The 24,299-nt window shown below is 45.1% G+C and overlaps 1 protein-coding gene across 1 annotated transcript in view; it reads left to right on the top strand.

The window, feature by feature from the left end:
* LOC143276878 (E3 ubiquitin-protein ligase UBR5-like) overlaps positions 1 to 24,299 on the top strand; it is a 222,428-nt gene that overhangs the window by 59,542 nt on the left and 138,587 nt on the right. The window contains exons 11-18 of the mRNA XM_076581534.1: positions 820 to 977; positions 2,105 to 2,219; positions 4,611 to 4,753; positions 7,653 to 7,780; positions 9,400 to 9,527; positions 9,800 to 9,919; positions 12,203 to 12,314; positions 13,475 to 13,629. Of these exons, the coding sequence (XP_076437649.1) occupies positions 820 to 977; positions 2,105 to 2,219; positions 4,611 to 4,753; positions 7,653 to 7,780; positions 9,400 to 9,527; positions 9,800 to 9,919; positions 12,203 to 12,314; positions 13,475 to 13,629 (1,059 nt within the window). The remainder of the gene's footprint in view (positions 1 to 819; positions 978 to 2,104; positions 2,220 to 4,610; positions 4,754 to 7,652; positions 7,781 to 9,399; positions 9,528 to 9,799; positions 9,920 to 12,202; positions 12,315 to 13,474; positions 13,630 to 24,299) is intronic.

The following is a 24,299-nucleotide window of genomic DNA, read 5'->3' on the forward strand; positions in this document are numbered from 1 at the left end:
AGAAATTTAGAGGACAATGCTAATTGTGTGCATTTGTGGTTTTAAACCGAGACATAATACGTCGCTGTATTGCGTTGCAGTAAGCTTTTTTTCTTTCTTCCGCAAACTCAGTCATGCATTATATAAAGCAAACACAATATAAAAAAAAAACTTAAAAAAGATTGATGGTAAACGTTTATTTCACTTAGATATTTTTTCACAGAATGCAATCAAATTTGAGATAATGTACATCAAAATGGGTGATTTTTTTATGGTGCTCCAGGGTTTTCCGGCATTGGCAATAACAAGCTGCTGCTATCTAGTGAAAGTGATCCTAATTGAAAGTAGAAGTATGACTTAATGCCAAGGGTTGGGAGTAAAATATTGTGCCATTTACCTTACAAGGCTGTAGCTTTAGAGAAGAATCTTCAGTGGTGGGAGCTATGTTTTGGTGCCTGTTTTTAGAAAGGTGGACAGAGGTGTTCTGTTGGTTTTCAGTTTTCACATGTGCATTTGGAAAGAGTATGGTATATCTGGATGTTTTTAGTTTTATTTTGGTGATGTAGAGGAGTGATGGGAAAGGATAACTGAACTTGGTTATGAACTTGGGAATGGTTGTAAAATTGTTGGGAATAATTTTAAAATTTGTATGTTTGTGCATGTGTGCATATGTATATAGATTATGTCTGTGTGTGAGAAAAATGAACACTGATTGTGGGAAACTAACAAATTGAAACCATTATTCACAGGGAGATGGAAGCCAAGAAAAGAAACAAACTACACAATATGACAGAAGTCTGTAAGCATTGAAACTAAAGTCATGTACCACACTTTCACTAGGTGGCCACCTGGCTGGACGAAACGCTGTCCAGTGTGTCCAGCAAACTGGAGCATCCCGCTCAGCTGTTTGCAGAGTTCCAGACAGACCGCATTGCTGCCCTGCATGTATGTCCTCTCTACACCTGTGCTCAGCTGGAGAGTGGGGCCCTGTATTGGTGGTAAGTACATGACAGGTGAGACTGCAGTGATTACTGCATCAGATCGACTGGAAGGTCCAGGCTTGCAGAGATGTCATCTGTTACAATTTGGCCGTATTTTGTTATGCTTAAATGCAGTTCCTATGTTACATCAATGTCAAAATTGTTTCGAGTTAATTTTCAGCTACATTGCATGGTCACATGCTGTCCTGTCGTTACATTACCCAGATGCTCTGGACTTACAAATCACGAGGCCAGGGCAGTCACTACTAACCTTGGTCTCAAGTGATGATGCTCAGCTAATCGTGTGCATGTTTACATTGATACAGTATTGAGTGGACCAGTCAGCAAAATCGTTTTCCAGAACAAGAGAGAATGTGGCAAAATCAAGTTGCATCTTGGTCAAACAGCATCTGTGCCCGTTTGCTGATGTGGCTCGGAGCCGGAGTGTTCCTACCAAATTCAAAATGTGCCTCCCAAATTTTCTGATTGTTCCTGCAAACTCTTGACAACAGTTGGCATCTCTGGGTTTGATACAGTGAAGGTACGTGGTACAAAAATGGCCATACACAGACACAATGTTCAGCTATTCTAAAATAGAGGATTGCTGCGTCAGTTGGCAACTCGAGCATAACACGTGAACCTTCAAGACTTCTGACTCTGTGTGTGCGTGTGTGTGTGTGCGTGCGTGTGTGCATGCGTGTGTGCTTGCGTGAGCACACATGTTGTGCTGTTGTGGAAACACACATTCATATGCATGTGCATGTGAATGCGTCTATTCTTGTAGTTTGGAGAAGTGTGAGTTTGTGCATTTTCTCTTTGGAAAAGTTCGCCAGTTCCATACACACACACACACACACACACACACACACAAAATTGTTAAAGATAATCGACTACTTCAGCTTTGTGTGTTGTTCTTTAGTTTATTGTCTTTCCATTAAAAGTGATATTAGTGATATTAGATGAAAAAATTGATGATCTGTGTATGTAGCAGGGCGGGTTGGGGTGGGATGGGGGTGGGCTTGTGTGATTGTGTCTGTCATGTGGTTTTGACGGTAGTGAAGCAGATGCTAGTTTAAGTGAATAGAGTGCATGTGTCTTGATGTGAATTGACCAGTGAAGTTGATGGAACTGCTTGTTCTGTGTAGGGGAGTCATGCCCTTTAGTCAGAGGAAGAAGCTTCTGGAGAAAACACGGTCCCGCAAGAAAAAGACAAAGGAGACAACAGCAAACGTCAGCTCGGAGATAGTGGCTGGTTCAACGGTTAGTGTTTGTGTTTCATATTGTCATTTGAATAATGGACCAGTGCTAACACAATCAACCTTGGTGAGTTGACAGCCTCGGCAGGCTTCCATGCCATATTGATGCGGAAAAAAACAGAAAATACGCTGTTTTTCCTCCATATTATGTGTGGACACATCAGGAAATACTGCAGAAGTTAGTTCCTTTTCTTTGCGGTTTATTCACATGTGGGATTTGGAAACCATTTCATAGAGGAGAATTTTGATGCCAGAGCAATGCTCTGCACTGGGCTCAGTGAGTTAAATGTTTAGTGTACCAAAAAAGTCTTGTTGTTTGAACTAATCATAGCTTACTTGTGTGAGCAAAATAATGGTCATAGTCTTGGTAGATTTAACAAACCTGTTTGCCAGTACAATTTTGCGGAATTTGTACACCATTTTAACCTGGAGTACAGCAGTACGCTAAAACGGATTCCAGCATGACTTGGGGAAAGAAAGAAAGAAAGAAAAATAATTTGGCTAACCAGAGTTCTGGTCCACAACAACAGTGCGGAACTGTTCTGAGCAGTGTTGATGCTGCTTTCAGTCGAGTGTCTAAAGTGAATGTTCACTGCCAGCGCCTACCTGTTGTAGTCAGTCCAAGAGAGCAATGTACAATGAATGGTTGTGCATGCCTTCCTCCCTCCCCGACCTTCCTCCTCTCCACCTCACCATTCCACTCACTCTGGCAGAGCTGTCAAAATCACTGCAGCACTATCCCCTCACTACTCCTCCCAGGGTCATTGATGTCAGAATAACTCCATTTTTGACTCACTTGTGTAAACAAAGTGAGTCTATGTTTTAACCCGGTGTTCGGTTGTCTGTGTGTGTGTCTGTGTGTCTGTTGTTAACTTTAACATTGACATTTTCTCTGCAAATACTTTGTCAGTTGACACCAAATTAGGCATAAAAATAGAAAAAATTCAGTTCTTTCCAGTCGTCTTGTTTAAAACAATATTGCACCTCTGGGATGGGCACAAAAAATAAAATAAAGCCTAATTATATGCAAACTGCATTTACTGTTATATTTATATTTTTTGTATTCTCTAAACTTGGCACTTTGATCTGATATTCTGACCCAACAACAAGAGCAGTCATTATTATAATTTTTTGTTCAAACAGGAACTTCTTTTGCTAAGCATGGAAGTTTTATTTATTTTTGCAAACGTTTTGGTGCAGATAGTAAAAAAGGGAAATTACTCTGTAATTAATGCTAGGGGACATAATTCGCTTTAAACTGATCTTTCTCATCTTAAACATTACATTTTGAAATTATACACAATACATAAAAAGCTTGGATTTTTTTTCCAATGTATCACAAGTGAGTCTTGAAGGCCTTGTCTCTTGTTTATTAATGCACCTTTTTTATTTCATTTTTAACAACAAAAACAGAAATAGTGACATACGACCGGAAAACAAGCAAAACGGCTAAACACCACTATTTCCTGATACAGAATATATCAGTCAAAATAACTGGATAAGTTAAATCAGTGTTATGAGTATGGCCCCTCCCCTCTCTCTGCACACACACACACACACACACACACACACACACACACACACACATTCCAGGTCTTAACATCTCTCTCTCTCTTTCTCTTTTGTGTGCGCACATACACACACGGGTACACACGGGTACATCTTAGTTCTTACCATCCTTATTATTGAAAAACAGTGGGTTGTTAATGACAAGGATATCATCACCAGTCTAGATGATTTCTTCACAGATATTAGACAAACTTAGAGTATCTATCAATAACCCACAACATTGTATGTATAGTAAATATTGTATGATAGAATGATGTATCTGACTGCATTTCTGTGTTGGAAAGGGGGAAAATTTAATTTATGAATGGAGTGAAGTATGAACTGTGGACATATTTTACCTTGGGATTAAATGTAACATTTTTAATTTTTACTTTATGCTTTGCCTTTCCATTCCTCTTACTGGGCTCTCCACATTTTTGGGTATTTGTATGTAAATAGGAAAAACGTCAATAGTATTTGAAAAAAGAAAGAGTAAATCCAGTGTATTTTGACATGTGTTGGTATAAAATGATCACAGTTGAACCAGAATAAAATTTCAGAGAATTCTTAGATGTGTTCGCATAAGATTATCTCAATAGATCTAGACTGTAATTTCTGACAATTGTGTTCGCATAAGATTATCTCAATAGATCTAGACTGTAATTTCTGACAATTTTTATGTGTTTTAATATTGAAATGAAGTCTGTTTCCTTATGCAGTAAATCATTTATCAGTCTGTTATTTCCACAAACTCTTCTAAAAACATTTATTTTCAGATATGAATAAGCAGTTCAGTCTAGTACCTTCAACATCATACACAATAGTGCCTTTTTTTTCTCCTTGCCAGGTATGTTTGCGCAGTACTCCATTGTACAGCAGTGGTGCCATGGCTTTTTCATACGTTAATGGTGTACCCAAAGTGGGCTATCTGATGGACTCTGCCTGGCTTCTCAGTGACAGCTGTCGATTCCGCATCAAGGGGCCAAACAGGTACGCTGATAATAATAATAATGAATACTTGTAGAGCGCTTTCCTACCTTAGAGGGAGCTCAAAGCGCTTTACAAAAAAAAGAAAAAAAAAGATTACTACTGAGGATATGTCTTCGTGTTCAAAAGCCTGTGCAGGCTAGTCAGTGTATTGTATTACTAACAAATAGTAATGGGTGGTAACTCTCTCCATTCACAAGGTACACAACTTAGTCAGTGCTGCTTACGCTACCAGTTCAGCTAGCACATGGTGTTTGCTGCAAGGCAGCTGCAAGAGAAATGTCAGGAGCAAAATGCTGATCTGTTCTCCACCTATGTCGACCTCACTAAGGCCTTCGACACCGTGAGTAGAGAGGGACTGTGGAAGATCATGGCCAAGTACGGATGCCCCCGTAAATTTATTTCCTTGGTCAGCCAATTCCATGAAGGCATACAGGCTCGAGTCCAGGATAATGGCGAAACATCTACTCCTTTTGCTGTCACAAATGGTGTCAAGCAAGGCTGCGTCCTGGCTCCAGCGCTGTTCAGCCTCATGTTCTCTGCAATGCTTACTGATGCCTTCAGAGATGGCGATGTTGGAATCGGCCTAAAGTATCGAACAGATGGCAAGTTGTTTAACCTCAGAAGGCTTCAAGCAAAAACGAAGGTCATGACAGACATCATCAGAGACTTTTTGTTTGCTGATGATTGTGCCCTCAACGCAGGATCTGAAGCTGACATGCAACTCGGCGTCGACAAGTTTGCCACTGCCAGCAGGAACTTCAGCCTTACCATCAGCACGAGGAAAACTGAAGTTCTCCATCAGCCAGCCCCAGGGAAACCCTACGTTGAGCCCAACATCACAGTCAACCGTCAGAGACTCAGTGCGGTGGAGCGGTTCACATACCTTGGCAGCACACTGTCACGAAATGTGACAATCGACGATGAAGTGAACGTCAGGATTGCAAGAGCAAGCGCAACTTTTGGTAGACTCAATGCAATTGTCTGGAACAGAAGAGGCATTATTCTTGAGACCAAGCTAAAGGTCTACAGAGCAGTAGTTCTCCCCACACTACTGTACGCCTGTGAAACTTGGACAGTGTACCAACGACATGCCAAGAAGCTGAACCACTTCCACACAACATACCTCAGGAAGCTACTGAACATCAAGTGGCAAGACAGGACCCCAGACACAGAGGTGCTCGCAAAAGCCACCCTTCCCAGCATCTTCACCATCCTGATGCAGTCCCAGCTTCGCTGGGCTGGACACGTGGCACGCATGCCAGACCATCGGCTGCCCAAAAGGCTCTTCTATGGTGAGCTGCAACAAGGGAAGAGATCACACGGAGGTCAGAAGAAGCGCTTCAGAGATACTCTGAAAGTCTCTCTGAAAGCGTTTGATATCATCCCTGACTCCTGGGAGGAATCTGCAGGGGACCGTGACAAATGGCGCGCTGCTGTGCACAAAGGCGCCAAGTTGTGCGAGGCCAACAGGACTGCTGCAGCTGTTCAGAAGAGGGAGGCCAGAAAGTCACGGGCAAACAAGCTCCCTGACAAGGGTATGCCTGTCTTTGTCTGCCCCATCTGTCAGCGAACATTTCGTGCGCAGATTGGACTATTCAGCCATCTGCGCATTCACAGATAGATTCATGAGCATCCCCCCACCCCACCACCACCCTCCCCCCATCCCCCAGCTGGATGAGAACGATGGTCATCATCGATCTCGATGGACACACCACCAAATAAAAGGTACATTGGAACAAACCCAGACACTTCTTCAAAAAAGGGAGCATGGGGCCTGTTCTTACACTGATCATTTGACATGTGCACACAGCAGGAATGACAGAAGAAATGTGCAAATACAAATTTGCTTTTTTTTCAAGACTGGCACAGCCTCTTAATCCTGAACAAGTTACTCAGAACACGGACAATACAGAACACATGGTTGCCTTGGTGGTTTTTGATATTGTATTTCTCTTTTGTCACAAGATTAGTGTCCAGATCATCACTCGAGGTTTAGTGGAGGGGGGGAAAATACTGCTCAGATTCTGTCATAATATGAGGCAGAATACCAACACTCCATGTAGTGGTCACTGAAGCACAAGTAACTGATTGTTGCTGGCAATTTCTGCTCTAAAAGCCTATATTATTGACTAAGAATCTTATAAGTCTCTTATTTTTGTTGTCATTAAAAAAATTTTTTTTTTTTAAACTCAGTTTTAATGTTTTGTTTTTAGATTTCATATGAGTAGTTTTAGTGCTGGCCTTGGGGTAACACGTCCACCTAGGAAGTGAGAGAATCTGAGCGCACTGGTTCATATCACACTGGCAGTCGCCAGTATTTTCTCCCCCTCCACTAGACCTTGAGTGGTGGTCTGGAATCTAGTCATTCAGATGGGACAATAAACCAAGGTCCCTTGTGCAGCATGTATTTAGCGCACGTAAAAGAACCCACGGCAACAAAAGGGTTCTGTAGAAAAATCCACTTTTATAGGAAAACAAATAAAATCGCAGGCAGAAAAAAAATACAAAAAAATGCGTGGCGCTGTCAGTGTAGTGACACGCTCTCCCTGGGGAGAGCAGCCTGAATTTCACACAGAGAGATCTGTTGTGACAAAAAGAGTAATACAAAATACAAGGAAAGGGTTAATATGAATATTATACCATTGTAAAGTGATGTGAACTATAAAAAACAAAACAAAACCAACAACCCACATTTGGAGAAGAAATGGCAGAAATGAATGGTATGAATTTTGGTATGTTTTGGAATGTACCCGGTAACTTGGGTCATATATTCCACCACCACCCCTTTTATTTTTTTAAATTATTTTTTAACTTACCTGTCTAGCAGTGAGGTACAGTGGTGGAGGAAAAGAATTGATGTTTAAAGTTTCTTTGAAGGATGGGTGTCTGTGATGTGCAGTGAGACCAAGACAGAGACCAAAGTAGAGAGCAAGCTGAACAGTGAGACCAAGACCGATATGCCCCCTCCTTCGCCAGCATCTTCAGTTTGTAGTGACCATAGCAGTGCTTCTTTGCCAGCTTCTATCAGTGAGTGCCTTCTATCCCTGTTCTTCTTCACTCAGCTGTCAACATTCCAATGGGCATACAGGCTGACTGACTAGATTGTTGATCAGTGAGTCCTGGTTTCAAATCCTGGTCACAGAACCTGGTGGGTAAACTCACTCTGGATGAAGGGCCTCGATTGAGGCCCTACTGTTCACAACTGCGTCAAATGGAGGAGCCCAGTTGGTGGGCTTTAGATAGTTTTGAATTTTTGGAGTAGCACCTACTTTCCATAATGATGTTATAAGCTAAGAATATCTTAACTGACCTTTCCACTCAACACCGGAACAATTAAATGCAGAGTGTGTTGCTGCGCTTGTGAGCTGGAGAGTTATTTTGGCAGTGACTGGTTTACATGAACAGTACATGTTAAATTTGGCGTCTGACCCAGTTTCTTAGTCACAAGGCAGACAACAGAATTAGATGAAGGGGCCCTATCAGGGCTATATATCGTTCTGAATTTATTCTGTTTCAAACTCTGTGTACTTTCCTGGATTCGTTTACAAGTCATCAGTGTGTGCACATTTTGAACAAAAAATATGGATACTTTCATCTCACTGTATGATAGCATAAGAAGGGAGGAAGTTTAATATTTTGTCCTCAACTAACTCGTGTTACTGATTAGTTTGGAAGTTTTCAGTTCATAAATTCTAACATTTGTTTTTGGCGATTTTATTTCTTACCCATACAAATTGGATGTCTGTGGGGGAAGTCAGGGGAGCTAAGTGGCAGTACTGAATTTAGGGTGGAGACTTTCTAATCCCTCTAGTCGATAGATGTGCTGACATGCTGATGCGTTCACCCCCTTTGAGTACACTCATATGTATAAACATTCTAAAGATCAAATATGCATAGTGAAGATCTTGAAATCCTTCTTCTTCTGTGTTTGTGGGCTGCAACTCCCACATTCACTCGTATGTATATGAGTGGGCTTTTACATGAATGACCGTTTTTACTCCACCATGTAGGCAGCCATACTCCATTTTCAGGGGTGTGTATGCTGAGTATGTTCTTGTTTCCATAACCCACCGAACGCTGACATGGATTACAGGGTCTTTAACATGCATATTTGATCTGCTTGTGTGTACACACAAAGGGGGTTCAGGCACAAGCAGGTCTGCACATATGTTGACCTGGGAGATTGGAAAAATCTCCACCCTTTACCCACCAGGCGCCGTTACCGAGATTTGAATGCGAGACCCTCAGATTGAAAGTCCAACACTTTAACCACTTGGCTGTTGTGCCCATCATGGAATCCATATCTGTGTTAGGTGGGTTTTGGAAGCATGAACATACGCAACATACACACCGACAAAAAGTAAGTATGGCTGCATACATGGCAGGGTGCACTTTTTTCCCCAAATGATTAAGAATTTATTATTATCATTGTTATTAATAATTTCAGTCAATGCACCATATAATGACGGTAAATACAAGTTGCATAAATTGACTGTCAATACGTGCTACAGCTAGGGGTTTTTTCAGTGTTGTACCATCTCCCTTTTAGTTACAATGCCTTGGAAGACTTGATTTTTTGCTTTGGGACTGTTTGGTGTTTTTAACTATGTCTTATGATTGTGTGCATGTGTTTTTTGTTTACCCAGAACGGAAGAAGGGAGCAACCACACCATCAAAAGAAGAGGAGAAGAAGGAAGAGGAAGAGCGATGGCCTCTGCGCAGTGTTGTGTTTGTGGAGGATTCACGCGTTGTCCAGATGGGCAGGGTCTTGAAGGTATGCCAAGCTTGTATTTGTTATCTTCTTTTTTGTGTTTCCAGAAAAGAAGGCTGTTCATCGAAAAACAGAACGGACATAATTAGTGTAAGGGAAGGAACCAGCTGTGCTTATGTCTGTTTAGGTTTATGTGCATGAATGTAACTTTGTTTATACCTGACTTTCTTTTCATGTTCTTCAGATCCAGTGTTGACAAGTGTTTTCAGCCTGATATGACCCGGTGCAATATGGATACTTATGATAAGAGAGTCCATTTTTGGTTTTATTTACAGGTGGATGGAGCTTATGCTGCAGTCAAGTTTCATGGCCTGGATGATGGAGCATCAACCAGCAAAGATGACAGTTCTGTTCTTCTGCAGGACTGTCGACTTCTGCGCAAGGATGAACTACAGGTCAGCTTGATTGGTCTGGTTCGAGAAAGAGTGGTGGAGTTGCGAGAGAGAAAAAGTGAATGCTTTTTTTTTAGCCAGGTGTGGTGACACAACCATTTGATATTGTATTCCACTTTAGTGTATATATATGTGAGTGTGTTAGGCTTTGATATTAGCTGGGTTTTTTTCATTTGTACTGATTTTGATGTGAAGAAACCAATGTTGATAGAATTGTGTTTGATCAATAACTTAGATATGAACTGCTCTGTGTGTGTGTGTGGTGTGTGTGTGTGTGTGCGTGCCTGCGTGTGTGTGTGCGTGCATGCATGCATGTGTGTGTGTCATGTAACCCATGATCTGCTGTGCATCTAGACTGCATAAAACGGAAAATAAAGGGACGAATAGTTTTTTTGTAATACTCCGGGAATTGATATATGTTACACTATGATGACACTGGTGAAATAGATCCAAGGTGCTCAGTAACTGACATTAATCAATACCATGATTGAAATGAATTTCAAAGCAATCTTGTGCATGAAAGTACTAAAGACATTTGTTTTTAAAAAATATGTAGAACTTACTGATGAAATGCTCAATCTTCTGGAGAAACAATGCCATTTCTTTTGATGGTGAAGCGCCGCTTTCATATTCGTTTGACATGACGAATGTTTTTATCAGACGACAGGATTGAGGAAGGGGTACTTCACTTTGATTGGCTTGAGCAAATTTCTAATGGGCTTACAGTTTTGATTTTGAATACCATTAGATTCAGCAGAAAATGCTGTTTTGCGCTCATATAGTAACACCCTTGGATCTGATTTCATTTTCGAACAGTGAGGCATTTGAAAATAGTCAAAATTTTCCCCTAACTTAGTGCTCAGATTTTTCTACCCTTTCTTCATGAAAGGCATAAAAATGTACGAAGTTTTTCCTTGATTTTTCTCCTTTGACCTCAACCAGTTTTCACATAGTGACCAATGACTGGAAAGCAATGGCAGGATTTTTCAACACTGGTCAAAAGGAAACCTACGCTTACACATGAAAATGAACAGCGGCCATTGAACAAGCAGCACTGTTTTGCTTAACAGTAGGTTCCTTTTTCTCACATCCGCGAAACAAACACAATGGAAAAAAAAGATGTATGATAGATCTTTATTTTACTTGGATTCCATCTGTACTCTTGGTATCATACTTGACCAGTCTCTTTCCTGTCATCAGCATGTTGCAAATATATGCAAATTGTGTTATTTTGAAATTCACAGAATTGCATCTACTCATCATCTCCTGACTGAGGATGCAACCAAAACTCTCCTCTATGTCTTGATGCGGTCCTGCCTGGATTATTGTAATTCCTTGCTTGTCGGTTCACCCAGCTTCCTCATTGCTAAGCTTCAGAAAGTCCAGAACCATGCTGCTCGTCTTGTCTTTTGTTCCTCTAAATTTGATCTCATTCATCCTTACATACCCACATGCCAACTCTGCTCTTCTTCTGACAACTGCCTGCTTAGGGTCCCCCCATTTGAACCAAAATGTTTGGCCAACGCAGTTTTTCATACCAAGCCCCAATTCTTTGGAATCAACTTCTTTAGTCTCTCTGTCACTTATCTTTGCTGTAATCTTTCAGGTCCAGTCTGAAGACCCACCTTTATCCCTCCTGAATAATTTTCAACAGCTCATCCCTTTCCAGTATGAACTAAAATGACTATTTGTGAGTGAGTGAGTTTGAGAGTTTCAGAATTTGTTGGTTGTATTTTTGATTGTGTACTATTTATGATTATGTGCTATGACTTGTATGCATGTGTGTGTTGTGTGTTGTGTGTGTGTGTGTGTGTGTGTGTGTGTGTGTGTGTGAGAATAATTTTTAATAATGTTTTGTATCTTGTGTTCAATTTTTTCCTTTTTGATATTTACGTGTGTGTTCTACTTGTAAACGCCTAGGGCTTATTTTCAAGATTAGGCGTAAATGCTCAAAATAATAATAGTTTCTTCACAGAATGCATGCACGTGTGAGAAAATACACATCAAAATGAGTCAGGTTTTTTTGTTTTTTTTTGTGCTTACAGGTTTCCTGACATTGGCAGTAATTGCTGCCGCTACTTTGTCAAAGTCGGTTAAATAAGAAATTTTTCTGTTGGCTCATTTAAATGCCGGTCTGCAGACAAGTAGGTGAAATGAAAATAAATTATTGATCTATACACCCTTCCTTTCTGGTTTATATACAGTTAAAAAGAAAAGAAAAAAAGAAGTATTTACTGAGTTTGGAGACATTTTACTTTGAGAAATGTTGCGGTTTGCATGTGACAGCTTGTGAAGGGTGTTGGTGCCCCCCGCAACCCTGACTGCTTCCAGAAGGTTCCCAAGAAAGTGAACATGGTGGAGAGTGGACAGGTGCTGGCTGTGTCAGTGGACTGCGACAGTGAGTGCTGATGTCAACAGTATTGGACAGTGTGCATTCTTATAGTCCCTGTTCTTATATTCCCAGATGGTCTTGAAATGTGCTCAACATTTATCATTTCTCTTTGTACATTTTCATTAAAGCTACTTTTTCTGCTTTCATTTGATGGGAAAGCAATGCTGGAGTTTTAACATAGCAGTGGGTTGATGTCCGTTTGATTTTTGGCTCACATGTTAATGACAGTTTTGTTTTTGGCTCATTTGACAAACTGGAAACTCCTGAGTTCAGAACATGTTACTCCTCTCTTCCACTCTCTTCACTTGCTACCCGTTTCAAAAAGAATTGAATACAAGCTTTCTGCCCAGTTTTCTGCCCTCTCAATATCTGGCCCTCGCTACCTCTCAGACCTCCTTGAAGTATACGTTCCAACTCATCACCTTTGTACTCCTGATACCAGGCATTAAGAACCCCTTTTGTAATGAGATACAGGGTCAGAGATCTTTCTCTTTTCAGGCCTTGTAAAAATGTGTTCTGTATTTTGATGTATTTGATATTGTAAAGCTTTGGAACATTTTTTTGAAAAATATAGTGTGATGGATTGGTTACAGTATTCGAAGTGATAATGACGAACAAACACACAGACAACTGAACACCAGTTATTACATACTACATTGTTTACACAAGTGAATCAAAAAGGAAAATGGGGGAGAAATGCAAGAATGAAACAGTTCAAAATTTGCAAGTGTGTGTGTGTGGAAGTTAGTGAGTGGGTGAAGAGGGAATGAAATGCAAAGAACTTTGTGCAGATCGCTGGAAAATTGTGCTATATAAATGTCCATTGTTTTATTATTATGATTATTAGTAACACACAATGTGAGTATGTAATAATCCTGTGTTTCAGTTGTCCATGATGTCTTTGTATGAATTATCAGTATGCATGTATGTGTGTATGTCTGTGGCTAACTGTCATTTTCTCTGGAAATACTTTGTCAACACCATATTTGGATTGGTAATGGATTGTTTGGAAATAAGGCATTTTGTGCCAGTTTGGGATTATAACTTGAATGTGTTTCAACAGTGGAAGAGATTTTGAGGTCAGTGCTGTTGGGTTTTTTAAAAGCTCTTTTGAAAAGAAGAGAACGGATTCTGTTAATACTGAAGATATTTCATTTCGGGAACAGATATCCACACTGTGATCCAGTCAGGCTCCAAGCTGTCCTACACAGTACATAACCTGAGCACAGGGAAAACAGAGCAGAACTCACACTTCCCCACTGAGATGCCATCTTTCCTGGGCACACGACGAGCTCCAGTCACCCTGCACACCACTGCAGAGGTGAGAGAGTGGGCTGTTGTTTTTTGCTTGTCTTTGATAACTGGTGTCTGGAGAGTGTGTTGGATGTAAGAGTGTGGTTGTGTTTGCTTGCAAGTTTGGTTGTGTGAGCGTTTACATGTGTGTGTGAGTGAATGTACATGTTGTGTGTGTTGCTTGTGTGTGTGTGCGTGTGCACATGCATGTTGTTGCTTACAGCTCAGCTGACCACACCAGGACTGAAAACATTACAGTTAAAAAAAAAAAAAATCTATAAATTGCTGTCAATCTTAATGCCACAGTGTTGGGAAGGAAGCCTGGAAAGAAAATTAGGCTTAAGTACAGAGTCATATTATCTTGGGCAGTGATGAAATGTTCTGCGATAGATCTCCCACACATGTCCTATATTTTTCTTCTTCTCTTTTAACCAGTGGAGTGCATATAAGATGTCAGCTGACGTCCTCCAAAAAGTATTGCCATGTTGCCTAAGAGACGTCACTGATGTCCTGTATATGTTCCAATTTTTCCTTCATTGGAGTTTGGTTCAATTCATATAAACAGATTCTTAACAGTTAGTTTGATGTGTCTGGAATATAAAAATACTATTTAAATGAACATTCATCAGGTAGAAGACACCTTTCTACTCTATGTGGTGTGTCCATCGAGATCGATGATGACCATCGTTCTCATCCAGCTGGGGGATGGGGGGAGTGTGGTGGTGGGGTGGGGGGGAGGATTCTCATGAATCTATTTGTGAATGCGCAGATGGCTGAATAGTCCAATCTGCGCACGAAATGTTCGCTGACAGTTGGGGCAGACAAAGACAGGCATACCATTGTCAGGGAGCTTGTTTGCCCGTGACTTTCTGGCCTGCCTCTTCTGAACAGCTGTAGCAGTATTGTTGGCCTCGCACAACTTGGTGCCTTTGTGCACAGCAGCGCGCCATTTGTCACGGTCCACTGCAGATTCCTCCCAGGAGTCAGGGTTGATATCAGACGCTTTCAGAGAGACTTTCAGAGTATCTCTGAAGCGCTTCTTCTGACCTCCGTGTGATCTCTTCCCTTGTTGCAGCTCGCCATAGAAGAGCCTTTTGGGCAGCCGATGGTCTGGCATGCGCACCACGTGTCCAGCCCAGCGAAGCTGGGACTGCATCAGGATGGTGAAGATGCTGGGAAGGGTGGCTTTTGCGAGCACCTCTGTGTCTGGGGTCCTGTCTTGCCACTTGATGTTCAGTAGCTTCCTGAGGCATGTTGTGTGGAAGTGGTTCAGCTTCTTGGCATGTCGTTGGTACACTGTCCAAGTTTCACAGGCGTACAGTAGTGTGGGGAGAACTACTGCTCTGTAGACCTTTAGCTTGGTCTCAAGACTAATGCCTCTTCTGTTCCAGACATTTGCATTGAGTCTACCAAAAGTTGCGCTTGCTCTTGCAATCCTGACGTTCACTTCATCATCGATTGTCACATTTCGTGACAGTGTGCTGCCAAGGTATGTGAACCGCTCCACCGCACTGAGTCTCTGACGGTTGACTGTGATGTTGGGCTCAACGTAGGGTTTCCCTGGGGCTGGCTGATGGAGAACTTCAGTTTTCCTCGTGCTGATGGTAAGGCTGAAGTTCCTGCTGGCAGTGGCAAACTTGTCGACGCCGAGTTGCATGTCAGCTTCAGATCCTGCGTTGAGGGCACAAACAAAAAGTCTCTGATGATGTCTGTCATGACCTTCGTTTTTGCTTGAAGCCTCTGAGGTTAAACAACTTGCCATCTGTTCGATACTTTAGGCCGATTCCAACATCGCCATCTCTGAAGGCATCAGTAAGCATTGCAGAGAACATGAGGCTGAACAGCGTTGGAGCCAGGACGCAGCCTTGCTTGACACCATTTGTGACAGGAAAAGGAGCAGATGTTTCACCATTGTCCTGGACTTGAGCCTGCATGCCTTCATGGAATTGGCTGACCAAGGAAATAAATTTCCGAGGGCATCCGTACTTGGCCATGATCTTCCACAGTCCCTCTCTACTCACGGTGTCGAAGGCCTTAGTGAGGTCGACATAGGTGGAGAACAGATCAGCATTTTGCTCCTGCCATTTCTCTTGCAGCTGCCTTGCAGCAGCAAACACCATGTCAGTGGTTCCGAGCTCTTTCCGGAATCCACATTGGCTCTCAGGCAAATGACCTTGGTCAAGATGTGCTTTGAGGCGGTTTAGTAGGATCCTGGCAATTATCTTGCCTGCGATGGAGAGCAAGGAAATGCCCCAATGGTTATCACAGGCTTGCCGGTTCCCCTTTCGCTTGTACAAGTGAATGATAGATGCATCTTTGAAATCCTGGGGGATCGTCTCTTCTTTCCACATGAGTGAGTACAGCTGATGAAGCTTCTCAGTCAGCACAGTGCCTCCATCCTTGTAGACCTCTGCTGGTATGGAGTCTAAGCCAGGTGCTTTGCCACTGGACAGCAGACGGATTGCTTTCTGGGTCTCAAGAGGTGTTGGCGGATCGTCCAGTGCTTCGTTGATGGGGACTTGTGGGAGACGGTCTATGGCTTCATCATTTATGTAGGAAGGGCGATTTAAGACACTGTTGAAGTGCTCAGCCCAGCGTTCGAGAATTTTCTCCTTCTCGGTGATCAAGGTATTCCCATCTGCACTGAGGAGGGGGGTATGATCCTGAGAATGTGGGTCCGTAGACTTCTTTTAAGGCATCATAGAACCTCTTCATATCGTGCCTGTCAGCATATCCCTGGATCTCATCAGCTTTGTCACTCAGCCACTTATCCTGCATCTGACGTAACTTTTGCAAACAGTCCTGCGGATGGCATTGTACGCATCCTTTCTTGATGTGGACTTTGGGTTGCTCAGGTAGGCTTGATGCAGACGGCGTTTCTCATCCAGAAGCTGCTTGATTTCATCACAGTTTTCATCAAACCAGTCTTTGTGCTTTCTGGTCATGGGTCCCAGGGTCTCTGAAGCTGTACTATAGATCAGCTCACGCAGGGTCCTCCAGTCAGACTCCACATTCTGGTTGTCCAGAGTGGCGGATTCCAGACGATCTTCCAGCAGCTCCACAAAGGACTGTTTGATGGTGATGTTTTTCAGCTTAGCGATGTTGAGCCGTTTTGGAGCCTTCTGGCCTTGGGGGCGTCTCTTGGGCTGGATTCGAATATTCAGCTTCGGGACTACGAGGCGATGGTCTGTCCAACACTCGGCGCCGCACATGGTCTTTGTTACACGTACATCTTGCCTATCCCTTTTCCTGACGATGACATAATCGATGAGATGCCAATGCTTTGAGCGAGGGTGCATCCATGACGTCCTGTTACGGGTAGGGAGGCAGAAAACTGTGTTGGTTATCAGCAGTTCGTGCTCTGCACAGGTCTGAAGCAAAAGCAATCCATTTGGGTTGCAGTGGCCCATACCGTGCTTTCCAATCACTCCATCCCAGGAGATGTAGTCAGAGCCAACTCTAGCATTGAAGTCCCCAAGAATGATGAGCTTATCTGCTTTAGGGATAGCAGCAATGACAGAGTGAAGGTCCTCGTAGAACTTCGGCTTCACTTCATCTGGGTTGGTCATGGTTGGGGTGTAGGCACTGACAGTGGTGAGGTGCTTCTGGCCAGATGCCAGTGGGAGTTTCATGGTCATAAGCCTATCGTTGACTCCCTTTGGGATTCCAGCTAGCTTGCTGACAAGTGCTGTTTTTACTGCGAAACCCCTCCCGAAACCTGGAGGGGGTCAGGCTGGTGTTCTCCTGACCCACTCCCGGGAGGGTCACTACCTTGTCGTGGTCGGGAGGCTTAGTGGCCAGTGATCGAGCGAGCTATGTCGGCGGGGGCATCAGTGCTTCTTGGGGTTCGGTGCTCTGATCCCAGGTCTTAATTGACAGCCTACATAGCCATCGTAGCTGTCAGGGCTGAATAAGTGGTGGTTTTGTACTGATGCCCCTGATAGGGCTTCCCATGCCGAGTGAGTGAGGCCCAAACTAAACGTGACCCACTGTCCCTTTCCCTGTTCTCTATTCTTCTTTTTACTGCCTCTTTTCTGTCCTCAGCTCCCCATCAAGCCTTCTTTTCCACATTCTTTTTTTCTCTGCGGCCTTCTTTAGGCCCGCCGTGTTTGCCGTGCGGCGCGACCTGTGATGGAGGGGAATGAGATCCTGGGGATTGAGAGAGCACGCTGCTCTCAACACATCCCTTTGGCTCGGACCTCTCCTAAGACAGGCGGCACACATTGGCCCGTGTGTGTCAATCGGCTACCCCTTCGTGGGGCTGGGTCAAGACTGGCAGTTTAGTGGCTGACGAAGGTAACCCCCGTAGTGCTTGGTTCTCTGTCCCCGGGAGCTGGGCATGATCGGGGGGGAACACGTTGGAGCTGGACTGTTGGTCGTATATCCCTCCCGAAACCTGGAAGGGGTCAAGCTGGTGTTCCCTTGACCCTGGCCCCTAAGTTGGACCCCATGGTGGGTGGGTAAGGGAGGGATGAATTCACATTTTTTTCAACATGACTTCCAAAAAATCACACACCCCTAACTCGGGTAAAAGACGAAGACAGGGAACGGACGACTCAGACTCTGATTCGGAGGTCGTTGAGAGCTCTGGATTTTGGCCATCATGGCTGGTGATGGAGGGCGCTGATGACGACAAGCCGTTGTCCGCTCTCAGCCCCTTCGCTATCCAGAAGGGCTTTCAGTGTCTGGCAGGATCGCTGAAGTCCATCAAGAGGCTGAGGAGCGGAGCGTTTTTAGTTCAGACGGAGTCCAAAAGGCAGACACAGCTCCTTCTCAAGGCGACCACTTTCGTGGATAGGGCGGTGAAGGTTTCCCCTCACAAAGGTCTCAACTGCTCAAAGGGGGTCATCAGATGCCCGGAGTTGAAAGGTGTGTCTGAGGCTGAAATCAAGAGTGAGCTGTCCTCTCAGGGAGTGACCGACGTGTACAGGGTGACGGTGAGGAAGGGGTCGGACAGAGTCCCGACCAACACTTTCTTCCTCACCTTCTGCTGCCCGGATGTCCCCAAGGACATTCGGGTCGGATACCTGCTAGTTAATGTCAGCCTGTACGTACCGTCCCCTCTGAGATGCTTTAAGTGTCAGAAATTCGGACACGTGAGAGACAGATGTAAGGAGGAAGAGGCGTGTGGCACCTGTTCGAAGGCGGCGCACCAGGGCGATTGCGTCAGTGCAGCCCTGTGTGCGAACTGCGGAGGTGGCCACCCGTCCTCATCGAAGGACTGCCCCGCCTGGAAGAAAGAAAAACAAATTCAGAAAGTCAAGACAGAACAGAAAATTTCCTTCTTTGAGGCAAGGAAACAGGTGGAGGCCGCGTCGCCTAGGACGTCGTATGCCTCTGTCGTCAGATCCGGGACGGTGGACGTCGCAGTCCAGACGACGTCCACAGGAACGCAGACGGACGACTTAACCGCCTCGTCGGAACCGTCGGCCTTGGGTGGAGGCGCTGTGTCCACCCCTTCCCATCCTGCGCGGCAGTCCTCAGGGGCTGCTGGGCGGGAGAGAAAAGCCTCGGGCGGAGGCACGTTGTCCGCCTCCCGCCCCACCCCACCCCCCGGCCCCCCTCGCCCCGCCTCTCGTCTGCCTGGCCCTCGGGCTGGCGGAAGTGGCCGGAAGCCCCCCGCACCTCCAAAACTCAAGGAGGGGAGGGCTGCGGCCACGGCGGGATCGGGAGGGGCCGAGGTGGTGGATATTCGACCCGGTCGGAACCCGAAAAATTTATGTCAAAGAACAAATATTCCATCCTGGCGGACCTTGAGCCACCGCAAGTGGAGGAGCAGGGGGTAGCGATGGAATAGGCTGCTGCTTTATTTTTATTTTTTTTTTTTTTAAAAAAACCTTTTTAATGGCAGTGATCCACTGGAATATCCGGGGATTCTATGCCAACTTCCAGGAACTCCAGCTGCTTTGTCGTGCTTTGAAACCTTCAGTGCTGGCACTGCAGGAGACTCTGCAAAGAGATGGCAAGGTTTTATCTCTCTCTGGTTTTAACTCCGTTTTTAAACCCGCTCAACCGAAGCAAGAGGGGTTGACGGGAGGTGTCGCTCTTTTTATTCGAAAGTCCCTTTTATACAGTACAGTTCTTTTAAGCACCCCTTTACAGGCGGTGGCAGTCAGAGTCACGCTCGAGAAAACCATCACTGTCTGCTCTCTCTACCTTCCCCCTTCCGTCCGTGTTCTGAGGCAGGACCTCATGAACCTGGTCGACCAGCTCCCACGTCCGTTTTTACTGTTGGGCGACTTCAACGGACACTCCCCGCTCTGGGGAAGTGAGATGACATCAGCCCGAGGTCTTCTCTTAGAAAACCTTCTCTCTGACATGGACTTGTGCTGTCTTAACGACAAGTCTCCCACTTACCTGCATCTGTCCTCTGGAAAGCTCTCGTGTTTAGATCTGTCGGTCTGCGATCCATCGTTGGTCCTGGACTACGAGTGGAAAGTGCACGACGATCTGCACGGGAGTGACCACTTTCCTGTCGTCCTCCGCCCCACAGATGGAGAAGGTGACTCTCTGCCTGACCGCCTGTACTACGACAAAGCAGACTGGAGTTTTTTTACCACCAAGATAAGAGCGGAGCTGCAGGAAGAAACAGTATTGAAAAGCAAGGACCCTGCTGACGCTCTGACTCGGATCGTTTTAGATTGCGCCAAAGCAGCAGTCCCATCGTCTACCTCCAACCCTCAGGTCCCTAGAACGCCCTGGTTCAACGCGGAATGTCGGGAGGCCCGCAAGTCTCGGAAGAGAGCGCAGCGACGCGTCTTTCGGAGACCGGAGTCCGATAGCGTTCGAACCCATCAACAGCTGAGGGCGAAAGCCAGGTATGTTTTTAAAAAGAGCCAGAGGAAGTCTTGGAGAGATTTCTGCTCTTCCTTAACCTCCAACACACCCAAGAAGAAAGTGTGGAGGGTTTTAAAAAGAATTAAGGGCAAAAACGCATGCCCGACCTTCCACCATCTTAAGCTTTCAGACGCTCTGGTCACAGAGAAGAAAGCAGTTGCCAATTTGCTTGCCTCCACAATAGAACAGAACTCGAGATCTGCTAACAAATCTGCTCGCTTTCTTAAAACCAAAAACCTGTTAGAAAAAACACCATGTAACTTCTTTTCTGACAACACAGAGAATTACAACCTTCCTTTCACAATGAACGAACTTAAATCTGCCCTTCAGACCTGTACGGATTCCTGTCCAGGAATGGACGAAGTCCATTATAAACTCCTAAAGCACCTTCCCCAAACCTGTCTGGACACCCTGCTTAAAGTTTATAACCACATCTGGGTCACAGGCTTCTTTCCACCCTCCTGGCGGAAAGCCCTCATAATCCCGCTGCCGAAACCGGGAAAAGACCCCTCGAACCCCTCCAACTACCGCCCAATTGCACTGACCAGCTGCGTCTGCAAACTGATGGAGAAGATGGTCAGCGGTAGACTGATGTGGAAACTAGAGACCGACGGCCTTCTGGCGAAGGAACAGTGCGGTTTCCGCAAGCATCGCTCTACCGTTGACCATCTGGTTCGTCTGGAAACCACGATAAGAAATGCTTTCGTCAACAAACAACATGTGGTGGCCATATTTTTTGACCTGGAGAAAGCTTACGATACCACGTGGAAATTTGGTATTCTTTCCGACTTGCACAAGCTCGGCTTCCGAGGACACCTGCCTCAGTTTATCCACAATTTTTTACAAGACAGACAGTTCCAGGTGAGAGTCGGCACCACCCTGTCCGACATTCACGAGCAGGAGCTGGGTGTCCCGCAGGGGAGCATCCTGTCGCCTGCTCTGTTCAGCATCAAAATTAATGACATCGTTCAATCCGTTCAGAAAGGATCGGACAGCTCGCTGTTCGTGGATGATTTTGCTTTATATGCAACCGGCAGCACGTACGCCAGCATCCAGCGACGGCTTCAGCTCTGCGTCAACAAAATCCAGTGTTGGGCAGAGGAGAATGGCTTCACATTTTCGTCCTCCAAAACTGAATGCATCCACTTTCATAATTTTCGCCAATTCTATCAGGACCCTGAAATCCGTCTGGGAACATCCACCATCCCGGCGGTCAAGGAAGCCAGATTTCTAGGGGTCGTCTTCGATCAGAAGCTGAATTTTCTCAGCCACATTAAACAGCTGAAAATATCTTGCCTAAAAGCCCTGAACATCATCCGAGTTGTGGCACACACGAACTGGGGTGCTGATAAGAGGACTCTCTTGCACCTCTACAGAGCCCTGGTCCGGTCCAAACTGGATTATGGAAGTGTTGTATACGGCTCGGCCAGACCGTCCTACCTGAAACTGTTGGACCCTGTACACCACCAAGGGCTCCGTCTCAGCTTGGGTGCTTTCCGCACCACCCCTGTGCACAGCCTGTATGCAGAGGCGGGGGAACCGCCTCTTTCCAACCGCAGACTGAAGCTGACCCTGAACTATTATTTGAAATTGTTTTCGGAACCTACAAACCCTGCTTACGATGCTGTATTCAACAACCCTTTCGATAAGAAATTTACAGACAACCCAAACTGCATACCTCCTCTCGGACTCCGCATTCAGCCGCACTTGGAAAATGCCGATCTGGATGTCGGTGGCATCTCAGATTTCTCTAAGTTCCCTGACAGCCCCCCGTGGACCTTTACAACACCTGAGGTCCGATTCGATCTGGCCTCGTACCGTAAGGACACCACCAGTTCTCTGGCCTACAGAACCTACTTTTCGGAACTGTGCCACAAATTCCCCACCTTTCAAGGCATCTTCACTGACGGTTCCAAGTCAGAGGACGGAGTCGCCGCTTCTGCGTTCTGTCCCGCCTTTCCTGACTGGCCCTCAACGGAACACATCCTGTCTGACAGCTCGGTATACACCGCGGAACTGACTGCACTGGTCCTGGGGTTAAAAATGGTTCTCTCTTCCAAACAGAAGAGATTCATGATCTTTTCCGACTCCTTATCAGCCCTGGAGGCGATCGCCTGCAGGAATATCACTCATCCCAAACTGCTGGAATTTTATGAAACTCTTACTCTCGCAACGAAGAAAGGATACGAGGTTGTGTTGGCCTGGGTTCCCGGACATGTTGGCATTCGTGGTAACGAAAGGGCGGACCTGCTGGCCAGGAACGCTGTAAAGAAAGAATTGTCCAGATCCTTGGTACCCTATACAGACATGAAGCGGAAGGTCAATACTTACGTTAAAGATCTTTGGCAAGAGAAATGGAACACCCAGATAGACAACAAGCTCTTCCAGATCCGTCCGGACCTGGGGGAGACCCTCCCTTCGGGGGTGAAGAACAGAAAGGAGGAATCTGTGCTGTGCAGACTGCGTACGGGGCACACTTTTTTTACTCATTCTTACTTGTTGAAGGGGGAGGAGGCCCCTCGATGCGTTCCCTGTGACGAGCCTCTCACCGTGAAACACGTGCTCCTTGACTGTTGGGATCTGCATGACGTTAGACGCAGACATTACACGGCGGTTTCTTTGAAGACTTTGTTTCGTGATGTCCCTCCGTGGGCGCTGATGGACTTCTTAAAAGAAGTGAACCTTTTTAACCAGATTTGAAGGTTTTAAACTATGGAAGTTTTTTTTTTAAACTTTGGAGTGGAAAGTTTGAAGTGGTGACTCGTTTTAATTGGTTGTTTTTTTAGCCTTGTAGTAGTAATTGACACGGCGATAGCCTTGAGATGGCCTTAGTGGTCGGCGAGGCTCTAAGCACCATAATTTCATTTCATTTCAGTTGCCAATTTGCTTGCCTCCACAATAGAACAGAACTCGAGATCTGCTAACAAATCTGCTCGCTTTCTTAAAACCAAAAACCTGTCAGAAAAAACACCATGTAACTTCTTTTCCGACAACACAGAGAATTACAACCTTCCTTTCACAATGAACGAACTTAAATCTGCCCTTCAGACCTGTACGGATTCCTGTCCAGGAATGGACGAAGTCCATTATAAACTCCTAAAGCACCTTCCCCAAACCTGTCTGGACACCCTGCTTAAAGTTTATAACCACATCTGGGTCACAGGCTTCTTTCCACCCTCCTGGCGGAAAGCCCTCATAATCCTGCTGCTGAAACCGGGAAAAGACCCCTCGAACCCCTCCAACTACCGCCCAATAGCACTGACCAGCTGCGTCTGCAAACTGATGGAGAAGATGGTCAACGGTAGACTGATGTGGAAACTAGAGACCGACGGCCTTCTGGCGAAGGAACAGTGCGGTTTCCGCAAGCATCGCTCTACCGTTGACCATCTGGTTCGTCTGGAAACCACGATAAGAAATGCTTTCGTCAACAAACAACATGTGGTGGCCATATTTTTTGACCTGGAGAAAGCTTACGATACCACGTGGAAATTTGGTATTCTTTCCGACTTGCACAAGCTCGGCTTCCGAGGACACCTGCCTCAGTTTATCCACAATTTTTTACAAGACAGACAATTCCAGGTGAGAGTCGGCACCACCCTGTCCGACATTCACGAGCAGGAGCTGGGTGTCCCGCAGGGGAGCATCCTGTCGCCGGCTCTGTTCAGCATCAAAATTAATGACATCGTTCAATCCGTTCAGAAAGGATCGGACAGCTCGCTGTTCGTGGATGATTTTGCTTTATATGCAACCGGCAGCACGTACGCCAGCATCCAGCGACGGCTTCAGCTCTGCGTCAACAAAATCCAGTGTTGGGCAGAGGAGAATGGCTTCACATTTTCGTCCTCCAAAACTGAATGCATC

The sequence above is a fragment of the Babylonia areolata genome, chromosome 33 (genome assembly GCF_041734735.1).
Source record: "Babylonia areolata isolate BAREFJ2019XMU chromosome 33, ASM4173473v1, whole genome shotgun sequence".
Lineage (NCBI taxonomy): Eukaryota > Metazoa > Mollusca > Gastropoda > Neogastropoda > Buccinidae > Babylonia > Babylonia areolata.